The 24,273-nt window shown below is 34.5% G+C and overlaps 3 protein-coding genes and 1 pseudogene across 4 annotated transcripts; 1 reads left to right on the top strand and 3 right to left on the bottom strand.

Annotated features, from left to right (window-relative positions):
* Window positions 1-780: 780 nt before the first annotated feature.
* On the bottom strand, window positions 781-2,954 carry LOC114392084 (S-adenosylmethionine synthase-like). The gene is made up of 2 exons (XM_028353117.1): window positions 2,803-2,954; window positions 781-2,219 (listed from the first exon to the last, which is right to left on the bottom strand). Exon 2 carries the CDS (start codon window positions 2,201-2,203, stop codon window positions 1,025-1,027), a length of 1,179 nt encoding a protein of 392 aa, XP_028208918.1. The 5' UTR covers window positions 2,204-2,219; window positions 2,803-2,954; the 3' UTR covers window positions 781-1,024.
* A 1,467-nt stretch (window positions 2,955-4,421) lies between these two features.
* LOC114392083 (S-adenosylmethionine synthase-like) lies at window positions 4,422-6,548 on the bottom strand. The gene is made up of 2 exons (XM_028353116.1): window positions 6,417-6,548; window positions 4,422-5,817 (listed from the first exon to the last, which is right to left on the bottom strand). Exon 2 carries the CDS (start codon window positions 5,799-5,801, stop codon window positions 4,623-4,625), a length of 1,179 nt encoding a protein of 392 aa, XP_028208917.1. The 5' UTR covers window positions 5,802-5,817; window positions 6,417-6,548; the 3' UTR covers window positions 4,422-4,622.
* A 3,348-nt stretch (window positions 6,549-9,896) lies between these two features.
* LOC114391966 lies at window positions 9,897-12,568 on the bottom strand (annotated as a pseudogene).
* A 3,128-nt stretch (window positions 12,569-15,696) lies between these two features.
* LOC114394241 (calmodulin-binding transcription activator 2-like) lies at window positions 15,697-23,968 on the top strand. Of its 2 annotated transcripts, XM_028355913.1 has the most exons (12): window positions 15,697-15,934; window positions 16,422-16,541; window positions 17,115-17,230; window positions 18,024-18,112; window positions 18,703-18,748; window positions 19,056-19,332; window positions 19,854-20,152; window positions 20,527-20,931; window positions 21,036-21,724; window positions 22,102-22,669; window positions 23,099-23,407; window positions 23,602-23,968. In XM_028355913.1, exons 1-12 carry the CDS (start codon window positions 15,895-15,897, stop codon window positions 23,641-23,643), a joined length of 3,000 nt encoding a protein of 999 aa, XP_028211714.1. In that variant the 5' UTR covers window positions 15,697-15,894; the 3' UTR covers window positions 23,644-23,968. The 2 variants fall into 2 exon arrangements, with proteins under 2 accessions (XP_028211714.1, XP_028211715.1); XM_028355914.1 differs by lacking the exons at window positions 15,697-15,934; window positions 16,422-16,541 and having other exon boundaries at window positions 17,117-17,253.
* Window positions 23,969-24,273: the final 305 nt, after the last annotated feature.

Raw genomic sequence — 24,273 nt, 5'->3', positions numbered from 1 at the left:
GTAAATGTTAAAATTTTAATTATAAATAATTATTTTTTGATTTAAGTTTAGAATTAATTTCATATATTTATATATTTTATTGCTCATTTGAAAATATATATTTTATAGTCTTGTTGCTTACCATTTTTTCAATATTCTATTCCTCCCTAGCCAAATCCTAAAGACTAGTATTATGGTTTTGTTTCAATAAGTTTTTCTGTAAACGGAAAAAAAAAAAAGAAAAAGAAAAAGTAAGATATATAGGGGCCATAGCAGCACGATGGTGTACCAATCAATAGATTAACAAATGTTAGAGAAGACTTCCTATTTTTTGGACAAAAAATAAATCATAAAATTAAATGAGAAATAATCAATTATTACTCACTGAACTTTGACACAGCACTTAATCAAGTTGTCCTTGTTCTCGAAATGTGCACATTGTTCAAACTTGTTTTCTCAATACCAATGGTGATGAAGACGGGAAGGTAAACAAAAAGCAACATAACAAGATACTACAATAATTAGCAAGTAAAAGATGCCAGTAGCTTTGTTTCTGGAGGACGTGACATAAAATATGATTTACTTTGTTTTCTTTTTTTGAAAGGTTTTACTTTGTTTAATAGTGTAACTATTATTTACTACTAACTATAAACTTAGAAAACAATATCTTACATGACCAGTAATATTTAACACCTTAGTTTTAGCAGTTTTTATGTATACAACAACACACTTGCCTAGCATTTATCATATGACCAAATTTGCAGCTCGAACTTCATCGAGAGAAGCATTGGAATCCAAACATTAACTTGAACACTCTCTTTTTGATATTGATATTAAGAGACACATTGGTAGGGCATACATACAAACAGAGAGTACATGTTTTTAGTTGATCACGTAAAAAATTACAAAAGAACATACAAATAACAAAATAGGAGGAAGAGGAGAGAAACACACAGAGTAAGAGACGTGGAAAGTTATGGATATTAGACATATTATAAGGGCAACGCTCAAAAAACTTCCAGCATAGAGCAGTGGAATGAATTACTTAGGCCTTCTCCCACTTGAGGGGTTTGACCACTTCCCATGTGAAGTCAGGGTCTTCTCTTCCAAAGTGTCCATAGGCAGCAGTCTTCAAAAACCTGTTATTTCCACCCCTCTTGAGATCAAGGTTGATGGAGATCATACCAGGCCTGAAATCAAAGTTTTCCTTCACAATGTTGAGAATCTCCTTATCATGGATCTTCCCAGTGCCATAGGTGTCAACAAACACAGACAAAGGCTCAGGCACACCAATGGCATAAGACACTTGCACAATGCACCTTCTGGCAAGTCCACTTGCCACAATGCTCTTAGCAGCCTGTCTCACAATGTAAGCACCACTCCTATCAACCTTGGTAGGGTCCTTCCCGGAGAAAGCACCACCACCATGAGCACCCCATCCTCCATAAGTATCGATAATGATCTTGCGGCCGGTGAGACCAGCATCGCCATGAGGGCCACCAATGACAAAACGGCCTGAAGGGTTCAAGTGGAAAATGGTCTTCTCATCAAGGTACTTCTCTGGGATCACAGGCTTGATCACATGCTCTTTGAGGTCAGCAGCAATTTCGTCATTGGTGACAGTCTCGTCGTGTTGGGTGGAGATTAGCACGGTGTGTACACGAATAGGAACCCTGGCACCATTGTCATTGTAATACTCAACGGTCACTTGGGTCTTCCCATCAGGCCTCAGCCAAGGGCAGGTACCGTTCTTGCGAACCTCGGTGAGACGAGCACCGAGTTTTGTTGCAAGAACATGGCTCAATGGCATCAATTCAGGGGTTTCATCAGTGGCATAGCCAAACATGTGACCCTGGTCACCAGCACCAATTTCTTCAGGTTTTTTGGTAAGGTGGCCGTGTACACCCTGAGCAATATCAGGGCTCTGCTGCTCAATGTTGACGAGGACCTTGCAGTTGTCGGCATCCAGTCCCACATCATTTGAGACGAAGCCGATGTTCCTGCAGGTGTCACGCACTATCTTCTCGTAGTCAACGTTGGCCTTGGTCGTGATTTCTCCGAAGACCATGACCAAGTTGGTTTTGGTGCATGTTTCGCAGGCAACTTTGCTGTCTGGGTCCTGCTCGAGGCAAGCGTCGAGGACAGCATCGGAGATTTGGTCGCAGAGCTTGTCAGGGTGTCCCTCGTTCACCGACTCTGAGGTAAATAGGAATGTCTCTGCCATCTTTATACTTTTAAAACTGCAGACACCAAAAATGGAATTAGAACTACAAAAAGGAAGTTCACAAAAGGGAGGAAAATATATGCATAAAATTCAGCAAACGAAAGCTTGCAGAAAATTAAAACACAATTGCCTTTCTTTAACCATACACACAAGCAGCAAATGATAAAATCAGTGTTAGAGCCCCTATTGAGGTGTTTATATTTAGTATCAGACAGACTCTCAATACATAATTTCCTTCACCTAACAATAATAGATGTGAGAAACAAAAATAAACAGATACAAGCATGTAAAACTTCAAAAATTTACGGAAACCCTCTAATCACCGAACCAATTCTCAGCAAAAGGTCAATTTCTTATTAGAAATCCAAACTCCCCCTAAAAGTGCAATACGATTTCAACTAGATCTGAAAGCCTAACACGTATTCCAGAGTAATTAAACAAAAGAAGTAGTGTTCACATTCGTCTAAACCGGTTTAGGGAAACAGAAATCAACCCAGTAGAGGAAAAAGCAAAGCAAAGCAACCCAGAGGTGCAAGATCCGAAATTGAGGCAATCTTAAAGAAAGAGAAGGTTGCAGCAACAGAGGGAAAGAAGAGTACCTTGAAAGGTAGAAGAAGAGCAGAAAGGGGTAGCGTGAACGAGGAGAGGTGTGGTGGTTGAGTGGGGCTTGCCTGGCCTCAAATCAAGCGCTGCGAGTTCTAAGGGGGGCATTGAGTTGCCATTTATAGGGAGAAGGGGGTAGGTGGTGTCATTTAATGACGGAAAAGCCCCTAAGTAACAAGATTAGATTGTGGGTTAGGTTCATCCATTTGGAATTGCATGTGCCTGAGGTGGCATTTGAATCCACGGCTGAGATCGGGGAGTCAGATTGAATCTGAACCGTTGAGGTGAAAATGAGAGATGAATGTAAAAACTAAAATGGGCCATGCTTACCTACTACAGCCTTTGGGGTTGGCCAACTCTGATTTTGACTTGATTGCTTACTTCCATGCCATCTCTATTCTCTCAGTGCCTCCCTCCTGCTACTCCCATTATTCTACTAATAGTATTAAATACTAATTATTTAATAAATGTTAAAATATGTTGTAAATATAAAAATGTTCAGAGATTTAGTCCATACAAAATTATTAGTTTGATTTAAATCGATGTAAAGTGAAGACTAATAAAGTCATTTGATTGAAAATGTAATCATTGATGGTCTTTTAAATTGCAATAATGGATTAAAAAGGAATATCATTGATACTCAAATATTTGTCTAAATTGGAAAAAAAAGCAATTATCTTCAAAGATGGTAAAAAGGAAAATATAATATTTGTAAAAAATATTAATTATCTTCATCATAAAAACTATAAAAAAAGTAATTAAAAAAATTGTTAGGCAAAGAGATAAATAAAACTTAAATGTTATTGTTTTCAGTTTCCACAATCAAAATCACATTATGTTATGTTTTCCGAGTACAACACATACTCGCTTTCTTAGATTGTTGTCCATTTAGTTTTACATTTTTTTTTTATACTAATAGTTTGTGTCAATCCAAATGTCCCTCTTATTGATTATTGATACTTCTTCAATCCCTACTATTAATTAGGCAATAACCTTTTTTGTGAGGGTGGATCCTTCTCATTCTCAACATGATTATAAGTTCACTAAACTATTGGACTTTGTTTATTCCACTTACTCTACTTCATTTGCTTGTTTTCTGACTTCTATTCACAGCTTGTCTTGAGCCATTTTCCTATCAAGAGGTTACTTCAACTCTTTATGGCAACAAGTTATGGCAAATAAACTTTTCCAACACTCTTATATCTCCAACACTTATTATGAACAAACACTCTTTGGCAACAAGTTATGGCAAAGAAAACAGATAAGTTGGAAGCCTAATGTTACCCAACGCACGAGGTTAGTAGTAAGGTTTGAAAGAGAGAAGGTTGAATATTACCAAACACCGTTGTTTAGTTTGATCAGTGTGAACTGCGAAGATCAAACCAGCAGCATGAAAACGACAAACTATTTATTGTTATTATTTGTATGATATTTGCAAAATCTCTTGCAGTTTTACCAACTAATTGTCGCATTTGTGTGCACCTGAACTAACTGATAAACGGATACCACAGAATTCCAACCAAGCTGACACACATATAAAAGTAAAACGTCCTATATGTATGTGTAGACATAGACATTCAAAAGTAAAGGGACTAGAAACAAGGACACGTGCTAATTAAGAATAATTTTGTATCACGTTTAATTGATCATGTAAAAAAATTACATATGAGGATAGAAGAAACAAAATAGAATGGAGAGGAGGAAGAGAAAGTGAGAAGCACACACGAATTAAGTAAAATAAATGAAACAAATTATAGATATGATAAGGGCAAAGCTCAAAAAACTCCCAGCACACAGCGGTGAGGAATGAATGGCCTTAGGCCTCCTCCCACTTGAGTGGCTTGATCACTTCCCATGTGAAGTCAGGGTCCTCTCTTCCAAAGTGTCCATATGCAGCAGTCTTCAAAAACCTGTTATTTCCACCCCTCTTGAGATCAAGGTTGATGGAGATCATACCAGGCCTGAAATCAAAGTTCTCCTTCACAATGTTAAGGATCTCCTTGTCAGGGATCTTTCCAGTGCCATAGGTGTCAACAAACACAGACAAAGGCTCAGGCACACCAATGGCATAAGACACTTGCACAATGCACCTTCTGGCAAGTCCACTTGCCACAATGCTCTTAGCAGCCTGTCTCACAATGTAAGCACCACTCCTATCAACCTTGGTAGGGTCCTTGCCGGAGAAAGCACCACCACCATGAGCACCCCATCCTCCATAAGTATCGATAATGATCTTGCGGCCGGTGAGACCAGCATCGCCATGAGGGCCACCAATGACAAAACGGCCTGAAGGGTTCAAGTGGAAAATGGTCTTCTCATCAAGGTACTTCTCTGGGATCACAGGCTTGATCACATGCTCTTTGAGGTCAGCAGCAATTTCGTCATTGGTGACAGTCTCGTCGTGTTGGGTGGAGATTAGCACGGTGTGGACACGAACCGGAACCCTGGCACCATTGTCATTGTAATACTCAACGGTCACTTGGGTCTTCCCATCAGGCCTCAGCCAAGGGCAGGTACCGTTCTTGCGAACCTCGGTGAGACGAGCACCGAGTTTTGTTGCAAGAACATGGCTCAATGGCATCAATTCAGGGGTTTCATCAGTGGCATAGCCAAACATGTGACCCTGGTCACCAGCACCAATTTCTTCAGGTTTTTTGGTGAGGTGGCCGTGTACACCCTGAGCAATATCAGGGCTCTGCTGCTCAATGTTGACGAGGACCTTGCAGTTGTCGGCATCCAGTCCCACATCGTTTGAGACAAAGCCGATGTTCCTGCAGGTGTCACGCACTATCTTCTCGTAGTCAACATTGGCCTTGGTCGTGATTTCTCCGAAGACCATGACCAAGTTGGTTTTGGTGCATGTTTCGCAGGCAACCTTGCTGTCTGGGTCCTGTTCGAGGCAAGCGTCGAGGACAGCATCAGAGATTTGGTCACAGAGCTTGTCAGGGTGTCCCTCGTTCACTGACTCTGAGGTAAATAGGAATGTCTCTGCCATCTCTATACTTCAAAAACTACACAACACACACAAAATGGAATTAGTGCCAAAGAGGAAATTCACAAACAGAGTAATACACATGCAAAAATTCAGCCAGAGAAAACGGTAAAACAGAAATTAAACCAAAAGTGCCATTTTTTTTAACCACACACACATGCATGTTGGATTTAGGGGAAGGGATGGACTAATTCCCCTGCTCAAAGTTCGAATTCCTGTTAACATAGATGTCCATATACTCAAACAAAATTGGCTATATAAGAAACAAATAAACAAAAACTACATAGAAGCAAGTACAGTTACAAAATTCGCTAAAACCCCATCTCAGTCAGCTCAAGGTCAAAGTTTAATGAGAAATCCAAAATCCCCGGCCCCGGGAAGTGAAATTTTTATTCATAAGCTACATAAAAGAAAGGGCATTAGGATATGATTTTGACTAGAACTGAAAGCCAAATGCGTATTCCACAGCAACTAAAGAAACAAAGTGCAGTTCATATTTGTGTAAAAGCTTTTGGGGAAACAGAGATCCTAGATCAACCCAGTTGAGGAAAAAGCAAAGCAAAGCAACTAAGAAGTGCAAGATCCGAAATTGAACGAGGGAAAAGAATGAGTGAGTACCTTGAGAGGTAGAAGAGAACAGAGAGATATGAACGAGTTGAGAAGTGAGGATTGAGTTGCGATTTTATAGGGAAACCGGGTGGCAGGGGGTGAGTAAATGATGGAAAAGCCGCTAAGTAAGGAGATTGGATTGTGGGTTAGATTCATCCACGGCTTAGATTGGGGAAGTCAGAGTGAATCTCAACCGTTGACTGATTTGAAAATTGAGATGAATGTGGAAAGTGCCACCACGCCTACCAACCAACCCCAGTCTTTGGTCTGGTGTTGGGCAAACCTGATTTTGACTTGTTTGTTGCATACAATTAATTACATGCCATCTTCTGGTTTTGACTCTCATTCTCTCGTTCCAATCCCTGCTTGCCTACCCCTACTCCTACTCACAATATTCTACCATCTGTATTAAATATTTTTAATGGCATAAAAATCCATATATGATTAATCAAATGTTGAATACTTTTGTAAACAAAACAAAAAATTAGTCTGGTTGGTAGGAAAATATTCATGTCTTCTTTGGACGTGAGTAAATGGGAGAACTTCTTCAATATGTATAGATATTTCTATAAGCTTTTTTTCATGCCATGAGGCATTCTAACATGAAACTGTTGTTTAAAAAAAAAAATAAGTATTGGTTTTGGTTTCTCAAATTAAAAGAAAATAATATTTTAGTCTATTGAATTTGAAAATTACATTTTTCATCCTTCAGATTTACTGTTTAGGGATTAATAACGGGTTTGAAAAAAAATATAATTTTAGCTTAGTACTTATGGACTAAAAATGTATTTTTTAAATTTAGATAATTATTTTATTTTTTAGATTTGGGGGACTAAAACTGAATTCATCTCAAATTTTAGGGAGTAAAAGCATAATCAAGCAAAAAGTATTTTAGTTTTTATACAACAAGAATCAATATATTTTTTTAACAAAATAAAATAAAATCACGCACATATGTTTAAGTTTCCCAAATAAATAATGTGATATGAGTGAAACTTAATTTGAATCCCTTAAATAAAATCTTAGATTTGTGTTTAGTGGATGAAAAAAATATAATTAAAAAAAAGATGTCACTAAAAAGAGGTTAGTTAGATTTTATGAAGAAGATTAGTTATAAATAAAATTGATGGGTATTTCATACTCATACGATGAAAAAAAAGAAATTAATATTTCATACAAAATAAAACAAATTATTATCTGCATAAAAATTAATTAAATGAATCAAAACATAAAATTTAATTAATATTTAATTTATAGAATAAATGAATATCACATGTATATTTAATATTTTTTGCAAAAAAATATTAATATTTAAATTATTGAGGTAATAATTGTTCCTAGATTTAATATTTTTAATATATTTATCTTGATTATGATCTTTTACTTATTTTGTTTGCTTTTAGTCATAATAATTTAAAAATAAATAATGTGCTATGATATTATTATTTATTTTTTAAAATAAGTAGTTACATATTAAATGTGACATTAGCATAACAAATAAATTTTACAATAAGATTGAACATGGTATTAATTGACACAAGATTTGTTTCAGTGTTTAACTAGTCCTTAAGGGAGAAAGGAGCGGGAAGATGTTGATGTTGTTGGTTGGAATTTCCGGTTGGTATTTTTGATTAAAATTAATAAATTAATATTTATTGATAAAAAAATGATAATATTGAGTTTGAATTTGAATATGTAACTTTATTAAATATTTAGATTTTTCTCACATTAATTAAACAAAAGTCACCCATTATTTCGATTTCGTGGACCATTCAAATTAAGTGTTAACTGATAAATCGAAGTAGTATATGGGAAGGAAAAAAAAAACTCTGATAAGTTGAAAGTCTAATGTTACCGATTACCGAACGCACGAAGTATGAAGTTTTTTTTTTGATAATACGAAGTATGAAGTTTTGAAACTTGAAAGTGATATGGTTGAATATAATTAAATCCCCACCAACTCTGACCCTGGTCTAGTTGAAGTGCAAAGAATGGTCCGTAGGAGAGTTCTATGATGCCACCACATCCTCCTCAGACCAACACCATGAAAACGACAAATTTTGTTATTAATTTTTCTGAAACATATTTGTAATTTTTTTTTTTTTGCAGATTTACCAACAAATTATCACATTTTGTTAGATGTAGATCAACTAATACCAAATTATCTCAGTTTAATCATAATTAGTAGTTTCAAGTTTTAAATTAAATATAGAATTGTATTAAACACTGACAATTTGCACCAGAAAGAAATCATAAACAGATATAATTTTTTTTGTGACAGAGAGCAAAGAACTGGGAAAATAAAACAAACAAAAAGGACTTAGGCTCTTAGGAACAATCTCCTGCAAACGCGTCTTCACAAGACTTCGTTGCTGGTGAGCATATCCGCGTATCGATAGTGTGACGAATTGTGCATTCTCAGTCCTTAATTTGCATGACTTCGTTGCTATACGCATGATGGTGCTTAATGTCATTATTCACCATTTTCTTCTTTCCAATTTTAGCCATCATATTTTATGGTTTGTAATTAAATAACGTGTGTCTGTCGATTGACCTTCACTTGAAAAATTGTGCAAGATTAACAACGGATGCAACGCAATAGTTAAAAGATTTTGGTCCCTTTCTATTTGGCTTTTCCATTTCCATTGGAGCATGTAACAAGTCCTTCAAACAAGAATTTTCATTCGTTTATTTTTTTTATATGTATAAATAAAGTTTAAATCGCACAAATTTCCTTCCATTGTCAAATATATAATATTTATATATTATTATTATATTACATCGGCATCACCTGGTTGTTGGTCGATTTTGATTTGGAGCATATGAACAACGAAGGGAGTTGGAAAACATCCTAGTCAAATACCCAAATCTTAGTGCCCCCAAGACTTTTTGGTTTAGAATTCTATTTTAATTTTAATTCCACTTGGACAGTGAGAGCTCACAAATGCATGACTTTTCAACTCTCTATGTTGAAATTTGAATGTTTGAATGAAACCAATGCATCTACAACTTTTACAAGGAACTATTGAGCAATCTCATGACTAATTAATTATTTTCATGCATTATGTGTGTTTCCCGTCATCATGAGAAATATTCAAGGTCAGACTGAATGGGACAAGAAGAAGTTGATATTAACTATATGGTTATGGTTCACTTTACATTTTCCTAAAGGCTACACATGTTCTGCCAAAAACTCAAATTTGCATTAACATCCTGATTATATGTTGTTAGGTGAATGATGTTGGTTATTATCTAATGCTTTTAATGTATAGTTCAATTGTCAATTTTTGAATCATCTGAAGATAAACCATTCTTTTCAGTGTTGACTATTTTATTTTATACATAGCTTTCTCCATTTTATAAGCATATATCTACTCTCTCGTGTAAATAATGATTTGTTGTACTTTAAATAAAATGTTTAATAATTAAAGTTAGAGAGTCACTTTTTCTTTTCCATGTTAGAAGTAGAAGACGTGTGCTGCCAGCGTCCATTTAGAATATACATAATATTACATAAATTGAAAACTGCACTCATTTTAATCAATTCTTGGATCAACTTGAGTCTTGGCCAAATCAGACTGCACTCATCAATAACATACCTTAATCAATCTTAGAACAATGCATCAACCACTCCAAGAATTATAACCTCTGCCTCTACCAAGCAACTGTCCTTCACCACATAACCCAAGTTTTGGTTGGTGAAGTTATTGATAGGCATAAATCTGGCTGCACCATTTTCTTGGCTTGAGACACTAAACCAGTAGTTAGCTGCAAAAAGGGATTGAAGTGAATAGTTGCTTTTGTTTGTTTAGAATTGGAGAGAATGTTACCCTCAATGTTAATTATTCATTCAACTATAGTGCTTCTCTCGAGAAATTGCACCTCATAAAAGTGATCAAACTATACCTTTTCCAAAGTGATGATTGGCTTGCTTTTGGTCAAGTATGAGTAATATTATCTGTGCATATATTTTGGAACAAGTAGAAAGGGCTAATGGGTCAGCTAAGGCTAGATACAGAGAAAGATAATTGCCCAATTCAGCACCTTTTCCTTTGGGATATAGTTTTATCTTCCTGCCAAAAGACAACATAATGACAAATTAGGAAATTGTAAAAAATGTTTGCCTCTTGCTGTTAGTTTAAAGCAAAACTTCACGTTGGGTTCAAGCAAGTACAAACATGCTTAAAACAAATTAAAACTCAACAATTAACTATTACATGAGCTCTGTCATCTATAAATCATGGAATTTGAAAGTAAATAAATTAATACTAACATTCAACTCACATAATCATGTCATCTCATTTTCAACCATCATGAAACATAATCAAGAATTAACATCATACATCAACTATCAAGCATCATCATCTTCACGAGTTCATCAATCATCGCCACCTTGAGAAGTAAAAATCCTTTGTGTGCATTAATCTTATTAAAGTTTTCTTCATCTCAGTGTATATCAATTTATATTTTTTGTTTGAATGGATTCTTCTTCTTCACCTAAATTTACTTAAAATTCAGAAGATAAAAAAAATGTAGAAGCACATTGGAGGGCATCCATCATGCTTAGAAACAAAGCAGGGTTAATCATTTTTACCACTTAAAGTTTCCAGCATTGAATGGTTTGGAATTATAACATTCTGAATCCAACTTTAGATTGTCAAACTCGTAGAGGTACTTGTATGTAATGGCTTCCTTCATCATTACCAAGCATTCTCCTTTGCCTGTGCTTCTTTCTTTGCAAACAAAGACTTCTGCTCCAAAAGCACACGTATCATCCACTAGATAACCTTTAGAGGCAAGGTTCAAGTCTCTCAGAGGAATAAATTGATCAATTCCCCATTCAGCCTTCATTTTGTGAAATCTCCTTTCCTTTCTCACAGTATCTATCAAATGCAGTGTACCAAAAAGGGTTAGACACCCTTGCTTTGCAGGTAAAAAACCGAACTATCTTTGCAGCACAAAATAGCATTTTTTCAAACTCAGAGAAAGTAAACAATTTGTGTTTTGTTTGGATAAACTTCATCCTAAATATTTTTTTATCGGCAAATATTAATGTTATTAAAATGTTAATTTTTGTTAGTAGATGTGATTCAACTTATGATATTTCTCATCTTTCCTTTTCTTTTAATCATCTAATCCATTATATTTTTTTTTATATTTATAGGAGATGAAAATAAGAAGGGAAAATAAATTGATCTTTTCTTATAAATTAAAATTAACTTATTTAAAAGTTAGTTGAGATAACTTTTATAAAAACTAGGTTAATTTTGTTTTATAGGAAAAACTTTGTTTTACCTTCTTATTTAATTTCTTCTTTTACGAAATTTTTTTATCCAAATTGAAGCTAAATTTACTCAATAATTTACCGTGGGAAAGTAATTGGTAAGAAAATGTATTCAAAGAAACGGTAAAAAAACAAAAAAGTAGATACCCTGCACAACTAGGTAGTTGTCGTTGTTCTGATCATGCAAAAAGAATCGAAAATTGACATAGATATCCCAACCATGATGAAGTGAATTTGTGTCATCCAACGCCAAGTAGAGTGATATGTGTTCCCTTACATCCTTGCTCTTGTTTCCATTAGGGTACAGAACTATCTTCCTACGTACGAGATGATTGTAATTTGTAAGCACGTACAAAACTTAGTCATTGGACTAAAGTTATCATCCTTAATTTGAACTGTGGTGTAATAAGCTGGATTCATCATTAAGATTATTCTCAACTAGATCATAAAAATGTGTACGTACCATTTATAGCCTCCAGCTTCAAATTTCCCTGATTCGTATCTCTCTATAGAATTCTTCGCAAGGAGTGAAAATGACTGTACTTTCATTACGTAATGAGCTGGTGGGATCATCTACAGTAGATCCTGGAATGGCTGCAATATTATTGGTGAATGACACAAAGTGAAATTTATTATTATTATTGTGCAAGGGGAAGCAAAATGTATTATGCACTTAGAAAGTCAAATCCAAAATTCATTCCTGCCCCAAAAATCTCATTGTTAACTAAGTTTTTCAATTTTGCATTTGCATGTCACAAAGATGCATACATGGAAAATTAATTATGCAGACACACGTGGAAAGTTGGAAACAAACATTTTAAAAGATATTACACGTACGAAAAAGAACGAAAGGAGACAAACCATCTTGACTACCCATTATTAGATAAAGCTATGGCAATGAGATCAGAAATGCCATCAACTATTTCGTATCACCACTTTGAGAAATGAGAATAATGTCAATGTTATTTATATTATTGTGTTTCAATATCCTTTCCTTGAAGAAAGCTGTTACATATAATTAGTTCGAGGAAGTAGGCATATATATTCTCTACTTTTAGCATGACAATAAAACAAAAAGGTTCTCTATGAACATTTTAAGGTTTTAGGCTTTTAGCTACTATATTCGTTTGAAAGGATTGATTTCAAGCATAGGGATATTCTTTGCTTCAAATTGTATATTAAGGAATTATATCTCGAAAAATAACGTGGCTTTTACTACGGTACAATGTGTACCAGGATTGTCTTATTTTTGATCCAGCAAAAAGGACCGAAAAGTGCGCTTTTATTCATTCATTGATTTCATTCTAATGCCAAGTATAATGAACAAAGCTTCTTCACATTGTCGTTCTTGTTTCCACTTGAATGGAGCACCACTTTTTTCTTTCAAAAACATTTTATATAAAAGGGTCTTGCACTTACTAGGTTAGGTTGACATTATATTCCATAAAAATATCATGTTACGATTACATGACTATATGGTTTAATGGTACTCATAAAAAAAATGGTGTAATGGTGCATTAGCTGCAAATAAAGTTTGGCAAAAAGAACTCAATAGATAACTAAAATGATAAGTAAGCTTTTGAACTCAATAATACTTGAGGAACTCTGGAATGTCAATGGTTTCCTTTAATTCCTCTATGAGTAAGCACTTATGAGGAGGATTAAGTTTATTATTTGGATTGAGAAGGATAAGGAGATCCTCAAATTATTGTTTGCGCTGTTATAAGTATTATTGCTAGTTTATAAGAGGATCCTAATGTTGAAGTTTTTTTAATTAAGAAACAATACTAATTTTGAGGGTTTTTTTTATTAAAAAAAGTTAAACAAATGACAATATATTTTTAATTATTCAATCCGATGATCCAACACTATTAAGATTTGGTTGGATTATTTAAATAAAGTGAATTCAATATAACTTAATTAAGTATGATTAAACTGGATTGAAAGTCAAACTAAATTCAACCTAACATGTCTCTCACTTACTTTCAAATGGACTTCCAAATTGTACTGATATTGGAAAAATAACAATAAGGCAATTGCTTCGATCCCCCTTTTTTTGCTTCCTGTACCAACAAAAAGACTCAAACGGACAACAATGCCCCTTCATCCAAACACTCAACACCACCGTGCCTCAGCTCCATGTAACCACCCAACACGACCCCTTCTAACAAACACCACCACCCAACACCGTTGTCAACCACTATGATATAGGGGAAGAAGACACACACAACATCAACACACAAGAAGTGTAAAATGCCATAATTATGGAAACTCCTTTTTGAAATAGTTTAAAAAAATTGAACATGCCAAAAAGGATTTTCCAAAATGTTGTCACGTTTTAAACTTCCTTGACTCCATGCATGGTTCGTGGGTGGCGACATGATGTTGGATGCAAGGGGTGGTTGGGTGGTGGATCTGGTAATGTTTTGGTTAGGTGGTGGTGGCGGCTATGGAAGATGTTGGCTGAGAGGAGGAAAGGACATATTTGTCCATTCATGTTTTCTATGAGGTGCAGGAAGAAATTGTCTAACAATAACACTAGATTATAGTAGCTGAAAGACAATTGCTTTAGATACCCAATATTTTTGTTGGGATACCCATCAACACAATGAAAGGACTAAAATGTCCTTCCCCTTTTTACGGATCGGCAATCCGTATGACTCATACAGATTGACGATCCATATGACTCATAAGGATTGACGATCCGTATGAGTTTTTTCTTTTTTACGGATTGTCAATCCGTAGGTCCACACGGATTGTCAATCTATATTGGGTCTACGGATTGTCAATCCGTACTTGGTCCATAGGATTTTTTAATTTTTTTTTAAATATAATTTATGATTTAATTTAAAATTAATGGTCCAAAGAGGAATCAAATTTATGTCTCTCACATTATTAATAAAAACACTCAAACCAACTGAACTAATAGACACATTATGTTATAAACAAATAGTGTCGCTATATATAACACTAAAATTTCTAATTTATATTTAACGTATATGTAAATTTACATAATAAATTTTGAAATGATTATTTTTTATCTAATAATTAATTTGTTTATATATAAAAATTATAAATAAAAATCATAGGTTTAATAAATATTTACATATGTAAAAAAATATCAAATTTATTTAATTATCAATTGTTATAAAAAACATATAAATACATCATTCAATTAAATATCATATTTATTTAATTTTTAATCATTATAATAAACACCTAAATACATCATTCAGTTAAATATCAAATTTATTTAATTATCAAGTTTTGTAAATAAATTAAATGAATAAAACAAAAAAAATTTTAAAAAAATAAAATTTACTTTTTTAATCATTATAGTTATTCGGATCAACAATATCTACGTGTTTTAAAAAAAATTCATACGAATTGTTATCCGTATGAGACGCTTTCAACCAAATGGGCTTGCAAATTGTCCTTTTGGGCTTGGTAGCTGGTGATTTAGTAGATGAATGATGGAGATTAAAATATGATTAGTGGCCATAAGACTAAAATTAAAAACGTCATACATTTTTCTAATCTGTTTTCGTTGATAACTTTTATATGCCATCTTCGGTTGTTTCATGATTAAAAATTCATATTTCTTTGTGAATTTTTCTATGCAAATTGAATACCATTTGCCAATTTGGACCTGGATCGATATATCTTTTTTTTTATGAAACTAACATTTTATTATAACTTTTTTTTTTGTTAGCGTATGCCTAAAAATGGGTATTTGGGTCGTAATTCACGGACCAATTCATATTAAGTTATATGAGTTTACGTTAAACATTGAGGAATCTAGTTAAAAAGGTTGCGTCAGTGTGTGATAGATACTACCTAGGACTAGGAGGCCACAACACAACGAAGAACCCGCGTACTATCGTGGACATGCTTTGGCTTACATCGTAAGAAACAAGTGCCACGTCGGACATGTGTGAACGCTACGTGTTGGGCTTTGACTTCAACTCTCTCTTTTCTTTAAGTACCTTTCACGCGCCACCGTTGCTCTCCGTCCCTGTCTTGTCCCTCTCTTTTCTTTTCATTATTATTCCTTCATTTCTATTTCCTTCAACACTCTTTCATTTCCCTCTTACTCTGTTTTGGCCTTTTCCTTCATCGCTTTCATCCAATTCAATTCAATTCTCTGCACTGGCTTTTTGAAATTTCCATGTGTGAGCGAGAGATTATTGCTATGTTGTAATCATGGCTGAGACCACAAAATACATTCCCAACTCACAATTAGGTTAGAGATTCCCCTTTTTTCAATTTTCGTCGTTATCATCATCATCCTTGTGCCTTTTTTAATTTACATTTTTCTTAGTAGTTTCTGTTGCAATCATTTCATTCTCTCTGCATGCATGCATGTGTTACTGTCTGTCGATGGGATCACTTTTATTTCAGTATTCCTGGTCAAATGGGATGTCATTTTCTTCTTCCCTTTCGTTTACATGTTTTCAATTGCTTAACTTGGATTGGATCACTGATCACAATTGGGAATTTCGTACTTTGATGTGAGATATAGTTAGCCATGTCACACTTGAATTAAATTCATGCATTGCCTGCGCATTATTGTATACTTATTTAAACTTTGGTACCATTGTTGCCTTCATTGAATATAAGTATAACTTCATGAATCAAACAGAGTAATGTATTTTGTTTAGTTTGATTTTTTTTCCCCATGTCTAGTATAATACCCTTTGAATCTTTGAATGTTTCCTGGTACGTAATAGAGCTTGAAGAGATATTGAATGAAGCAGAACATCGATGGCTTCGACCTGCTGAAATATGTGAGATACTTCGCAATCATAAGAAGTTTAAATTAACACCAGATCCACCTGTTATGCCTCCAGGTATTTCCTATTTTTCCCTGAACTTCATGCCCCTCTTGATTTTCATATTTGCTACAGTCAAGGAAGGGGAGGGAATGCATTTTACCTCATTCGGGGCTTGAATAACCGATTCAGTGGGTGACCAATGGGGTAACAAGCTAACACCAGGGAGATAGAAGGGTGAAGGGAGAAGGGAGGGAGGAGAGGTCACGGTTTCGAATCCCCCAGCTGACAATTCTAACAAATCTAACAAACTAATATTTGTCGATGAACAGAAAAAAAAAAAAAAAAAGCTCACACCACGTGGTCCTTTGATTCCTTTATCAAAGGGCACTTCATTGTTGCTGTCATGATAATCTAAAACATGAAACAATTGTCATGCACTCATGCTTTATAATTTAGAATTTCCTTGTTTTGTTTTTCATTGAGCATTTGAGATGGAGAAACTAACTGATAATGGTGATAATAGAACTCAGTTAGCTAAGTTAGCTTCACCAACGCACCAAAGGAAAGACCTTGATCGTTATATATGTTTTGCCTGCTACGAGGATGGAGTGTTAATTTTGACATCAAATTGTTATTCCTTTTTACCAGCTGGATCACTATTCTTGTTTGATCGAAAAGCACTTCGTTACTTTCGCAAGGATGGTCACCGGTGGAGGAAGAAAAAAGATGGGAAGACTGTAAGAGAAGCTCATGAAAAGTTGAAGGTGTGCTGTTCATTTTATTAGTTGTAAGTTTCACCTTTTAGAATTGTTATTTTAATTGAACCTCTTGCATGTTTCAAATTGTTGAGTTGCAACTTTGGAATAGCCTCATGAAATTAGTCACCTTTAGATTCCTATTGTTTAACATACAATACCATGGCAATGCATTAGGAGACACCTCTGGTTACATAAGTGTGTAGCTTCATGGATGGTCCTGAAATTCATGGCTTGTTTAACTATTTTGTGAATGTGATCATTAATATATGAAGCACAAGAAGCTTGATATCTAAGGAGGATGTCCTTCTTTAAGTGTTCAATTATTAAACCTTAATTTGAATCCATGGATTTATAATTTCATATAATTTACTGTTAATTTAAAATTAATGGAACAACATAAAGTTGTCACACCATTCCTTTTTTTCAGTTCATTATATATTCTTTATTGGGACTATTCTATTGTTGTTTTTTTCCTTAGCTGGACATATGTTAATAGTGGTTGAGGAATCTCCTAGGATTATGCTAAAGCTAACTAGTTTTTTTCCTTCCAATTTCATATCCAATTGGTACTTGCCTTTTTTCTTGACAGGTAATATTTCATTCAAATTCATTTATGATTAATATAAGTAACACAATGGATAATAAGCTAAGAAATTTTTGTAAACAAGCTTGTTTATGTTGAGATAAAATAGCAAACATTAGAAGTGCTTTGACAATGTTTTGGCTTTATTGTATAAAGCTTATATTTTGGCAATTGTATCAAATGAACATATTAAGTAATTGGTATTTTAAAGTGTAGGCTGGTAGTGTGGATGTCTTGCATTGTTACTATGCTCATGGTGAGGATAATGAATACTTCCAACGGAGAAGTTATTGGATGCTTGACGAGTGAGTTTCTGTCATCCTCTTAATTTCAGGTTTTGTAGTTCCTATATTTGATTTTTTTAAGAGGATATTCAGTATGGTGCTATGTTGCTAAATGCTAATGTATTTGGTCAATCTGTAAATTTATATTGAGCAATAATAAATCGAGCTTTAAGTTTGTATTTTGCGTAAAACACTGAAAATAATGTTTTTCTGATGTAGTTTTTTTCTTTTGGTTCTTAAGGGGCCAATATTAATAAATCCAAGATTGGACCTTGCTAAATAGCAATCTAAACAGTCCAGTTGCAGGGTGGATTTATTTTTATAAAAAAAATAAATTAAAATACTGATATATAAAGATTTCTAAATTTCAATAATTAAACAAAAAAAATCCATATTTCATTGATTGATGATGAAAATCCAGCAATATTATAAATATTGAAAACCGATGAATAAGATTGCTGTCTGTGGTGAGCTCTTATTTTAATGGACTTATTTTTTGAAGGTTTGGGTCTGCATGAAATTACAGACTGTTCCACTAGTTCTGGCCCTTTTTAATGTATTAGCATTGATAAGAAAAAAAGTGACAACTTGAACATCGTGTTGGTTTGCAGGCAGTTAGAGCACATTGTCCTTGTGCATTATCGTGAAATTAAAGAGGTATGCATGTGTTCTTCTCTGTTTTTTGAATTTTTTTTTAATATCATATAAAGCTATCTAGATAAGATGCTGCTATATTGTAACCAGAATCCAGTTTATTCTGATTGGTGTTAAGCTCATCTATATTTTTTTTATGTTATCATTCTTCCAAGCTTGTTTATGATGGTGTGCCACTTATGTGGGTTGTGACCAATCAGAAAGACTGACTAATGATTGACCTGTCAATGGATTTTCTGATCTTATTGTGATTATTCAAATTTGCAAGTTTTGTGCATTTAAGTGTTGTTGTATTATGTATGCTTTACAGGGCTGCAAGTCTGGCATCTCACATTTGCCTGTAGTTCCAGTAACCCTGGTTGGTAGTTCTCAAAATACTTCAGTGCTTTCCTCTACCAAAATAAATTCACCAATATCTCTAGTTCAGACATCTTTCACATCAAGTGCAAATAAAGTTTATCAGAATGGACGAGCCTCAGAGCATGAGGATGTCAATTCAAAGAATGGTCCTCAAGCCTCCTCTCATGCTCAGCCTATCAGCAATTATGTACTTCACAGTGCACCTTGGCTTACACATGAAGCTGCAGGTAAGTTGTATGAGACTGTAGACGTAGGATTCATTCAAATTATGATGAATGATTTGAAATTAGGAATAAGCTTGTTATGTTGGTTCTTGTGTGTATTAATTTTCACTGCAAGTAGATCCCTAGTGCCATTATTGTTTTCTCTTATGACAAAGCATCAATAATGCAGATTTTAAAATTTATTGTTTTATATGTTACTGATCTTTCATAATGCTCTTTTACAGAATTACTCATTATTATATTATCGGGATTATTTTCATTTTGATAGTTCAAAGTTAATATGCCTTCACTTTATCTTTTTAAAGTAAATTTCAACTATAAAAATGTTGATTTATTTTAATTTATCTTGGGATGCAACCATTGTTTTATTTTGTTTCGTTATTAGTCAAATGATTTTTGTGGCAAAGATAATGCCTATTGTTTTGGTCCTCATTTACTCTCACACCTCTAACTATTTTATTTGGTCCATGGAGAATAGCAGTTTTCTTTGAATTTTTAACATGTGATTTTTTTTAATGATTTAGGGTTTTCTGAGTTGTTAAGGAACCCCTTGATTTCATCATGGCCATCTTCTTTCCCTAGCTACTCTCCTGGTACTGGCTTGTCTCCCTGGACCTCAATTCAGAACTCTAGCAGAAACACAATTAATATGCATGATGGAAAGCATCATGTTGAAGCCTCTGAAGCAGACTTAACTGTTCGTAAGCTAAGCAATGCTGGGTTAGATTCTGTTCACCGAATGCAAGATGGTGTAATTTTCAGAGATAGGCTCATCACTGACATGTGCGTCCAGCCAGTTATAGATTTGCCTACTGTTAATCAGGTGTAGTAATTGTGATTATCAATAATTTTTAAACTTTGACTGCAACATCTCTACTTTCCTTTATCATTCGTCATTATTTTATAGCCTCAAAAGTTTGGGTAGATTTGTGCTTCTGTGTCTGAAACAGAAAACTTAAACAGTCCAAGTGATCATTAGCTTTGTCAATGCATTTGATATGCAAGTTAACAACATAATGTATTTTATGTTCTTTAGGTCTATGTTGTGCCTGACTTTCATGCATAATAATATGACTAGCTGAAATCCTGTAGGCTTCTGGATGTTACTAATGCAATCTCGTTCCTGTGTGTTTTTTATATAGTTTACTAGCATGCTCATTCACCAATGTGACATTTTTTTTAATTATATTGTGGCAGGTGAAAAACGAGCATGGTCTGGATTCATTTCATGCTCAAGTCCATGATCATAATGATCATCCAGTTGTTGCAACTACTAAAATCCTAGTTGAACAAAAACTTCAAGATGGTGGTTTATACAATGATGAATCAGAACAAGTTGAATATGGAGAAATGAAGAAACTTGATAGTTTTGGAAGGTGGATGGATAAGGAAATTGGTGGAGACTGTGATAATTCCTTGATGGCTTCAGATTCTGGTAATTATTGGAGCACACTTGATGCTCATAGTGAGGATAAGGAGGTATCTAGTTTACGCCACATGCAGTTGGATGTGGATTCATTAGGTCCTTCTCTTTCCCAAGAACAACTATTTAGTATCCATGACTTTTCTCCTGATTGGGCATATACTGGAGTTAGAACAAAGGTGTGTGCCTTTTCATGCACATGCTTGAAATTTTATGCATTTGTATGTTTATGAATTCACAATATAAAATCTGGTTTTGATTTATTTCTTCCTTTTGTGAAAAGGTTTTAATAGTTGGCACATTTCTGGGGAGTAAAAAGCCCTCTAGTGAGACCAAATGGGGATGTATGTTTGGTGAAATTGAGGTTTCAGCTGAAGTTTTGGCGGATAATGTCATAAGGTGTCAGACTCCTTTGCATTCACCTGGACGTGTACCATTCTATATTACCTGCAGTAATAGGTTAGCCTGCAGTGAGGTCAGGGAATTTGAATTTGATGAAAATCCAACCAAATTTTTAGGTCCTGAGGGTATTAAAATCTCACCAGAAGAAGAGGTACGACTTCAAATGCGACTTCTTAAACTAGTAGACTTGGGACCTGACAATAAGTGGTTGAAGTGCTCCGTTTCAGAATGCGAAAAATGTAAACTCAAGGGAACAATGTATTCCGTGAGAGATGATAGTGGAGTATTTGAAGAAACTTTCCAGATTGATGGAATTGGTCATATAAACCATAGAGATATATTATTTCAGAGATTAGTGAGAGACAAGCTTTATGAGTGGTTGATATATAAGGTTCATGAAGGAGGAAAAGGACCACATGTGTTGGATGATGAAGGACAAGGAGTAATACATTTGGCAGCGGCACTTGGTTATGTGTGGGCTATGGCCCCATTAGTTGCAGCTGGTATCAGTCCTAACTTCAGAGACTCTCGTGGAAGAACAGGACTTCACTGGGCATCATATTTTGGGAGGTCAGAAACTCTTCATGTTTTTCTGTGCTTGTATCTGGTATTATCAGGGATTTATCTTCAACAAAAATGCATATTGTAATTCCTGTATCTTCTGTCTTTATTTGGTTGGTGGATAAATAAAATTATACTCTCAGTGTATTCTATGAATTTTTCTTTTCAAAACTTCAACTTTTTTTTCATCTATGCCGGAAATTTGCATGCCCAGTTTCATGTTGTTGGGGATGATTCTCATTGCATATTGTCTTTGAGTCCTTAGACTTGAGTTTTATGTGTTCCCTCTCTCTAATTATTGACTTGCATTTTATGGGCTATATATAGTAATTTTATATAATGAATGTGTATCTATTCTCACTCTGTCTTGTGTTCCTTCTTTCCAGAGAAGAAACTGTTATTGTGCTAGTTCAGTTAGGTGCAACCCCAGGTGCTGTTGAGGATCCGACATCAGCATTTCCTCGAGGACAAACGGCAGCTGATTTAGGTTCAAGTAGAGGACATAAAGGCATTGCTGGGTATTTGGCAGAGGCAGATCTGACAAATCAATTATCTGTATTGACTGTCAAGGAAAATGAAACTGGCAACATTGCCACAACAATAGCAGCTAACAGTGCTCTTCAGTCTGTTGAAGATGACTCATCTAGTATGACAATGGATGAGCAACATTATCTCAAAGAGTCACTTGCTGTGTTTCAAAAATCAGCTCATGCAGCTGCTTCAATCCTAGCAGCCTTTAGAGCAAGGTCATTCTGTCAGAGACAATTAGCCCAAAGTAGCAGTGATATTTCTGAAGTACTTGACGTAGTTGCTGATTCTTTGAGCAAGGTACAGAACAAGGGTCACTTTGAGGATTATTTACATTTTGCAGCTTTAAAGATTCAAAAGAGATATCGGGGATGGAAAGGAAGAAAGGATTTTTTGAAGATACGTGACCGCATTGTAAAAATCCAGGTACATGTGTGCTTACAGTGTATTCCACTACCATCAAATTATGATCATGCCAGACTTCTAGAAGATTTTCATGACAAGTTTAACCATCAGCTTCTGTTCTGTTTCACCCTAAAATAATTTTGTTTTCATTCTTTTGGACTTCAATCTATAAAAATTTTATATGGTGACTGGAGTTTTTCTTAATATGAGCTTATTGTGATTTCATTTGGCATTTACCATTTGAGTAAACCTCCATTCAAGACCCTGAGATTTTCTTAATATGTACTGACGGTGTAAAACATTCAATCACAAACCATTATATATGTTAAGTTTGTTGATTTTTTACAATAAATATCTTAAAAGTAGTTTTACATTACCATTAAACTCTTCATTTTATATCTGCAATGGAGACAATATTACATCTTCATTTAATTGAATTGTTCTATATAGGCTCATATTAGAGGACACCAAGTTCGTAAGCAGTACAAAAAAGTTGTGTGGTCTGTTAGCATTGTGGAAAAAGCAATCCTGCGCTGGAGACGGAAAGGGGCTGGTCTGCGAGGATTCCGGGTTGGGCAGCCAGTTGGTGTTGTGGTTAAAGATGCCGAGAAAAGTGACGAGTATGAATTTCTTAGCATTGGGAGGAGACAAAAATCAGATGATGTAAAGAAAGCTCTAGATAGAGTCAAGTCCATGGTTCGTAACCCAGAGGCAAGGGATCAGTATATGAGGCTCATCATGAAATATGAAAAGTTTAAGGTACTCATTATTTATTTCCTTTTGTTGGGCCATGTTTTTTATGCCATTGTGGTGCACAGATGGCTTTCAAGTTTTGGTTGATACAGTTTTGGTGAATTGATTAAAAAAGAAGATATAATCAGTTCTTGTTTATTGAAAACAAATCTGATTTGCTAATTTTATTTTGCTGCTTGTTTTGGCATACTGTTGAACAGATTGATGATGGAGGAAGCAGTCAATCACAGCATGTCGGTTAGATTCTGAAGGAAGGAAAGAGGAATACCGATGGAGCTTATTGTTTATACTAAAATCTTACGATATACTTTCTATGTAAATACCATCTAACATAGTTTCTAGTTTATATGAGCGTTCAGATACTTTGAAAGGTAGAAGAAAATTCAGAAAAAAAAGAAAAGGAAGGGGATGCCTTTTTATTCCCCTTATATTATATCAGTTGAATAGAAGTCAGTTAAGTTTTTTTTTTTTTTTTTTTGTGAAATAGAAATCAGTTAGTTGATATAATGTAATAATATTGTATAGACTTAAATAAAATGTGGATTTTCGCAGTATATTACTTTTATTTATACTTTGCTTGTATGAAACTGCAATTTGCTTGTTCTACACTAATTTGATTGGTTCTTAACTGATTTAACCCATTTTGCTCTACTAATTTTTTTTGGCTGTTCGGACCATGACTTAGTGTTTGGATATCAATCATCATAAATTATAATGAGCCCCCCGCTCCCACACAAAAAGCGTTCTGGATGGATACAGTTTAACAGACATTTAATGCCCGCAAACACATCCAAACATACTATTAATCGATTTTAAAATTTAATTGGTAAGCACTGAGCTGCGACTCCAAATTCATGTACAGTTGATTGAAT

This window comes from Glycine soja, chromosome 17, assembly GCF_004193775.1.
Source record: "Glycine soja cultivar W05 chromosome 17, ASM419377v2, whole genome shotgun sequence".
In the NCBI taxonomy this organism is placed as follows: Eukaryota; Viridiplantae; Streptophyta; class Magnoliopsida; order Fabales; family Fabaceae; genus Glycine; species Glycine soja.
This window is presented reverse-complemented; position numbering and strand designations above follow the sequence as displayed.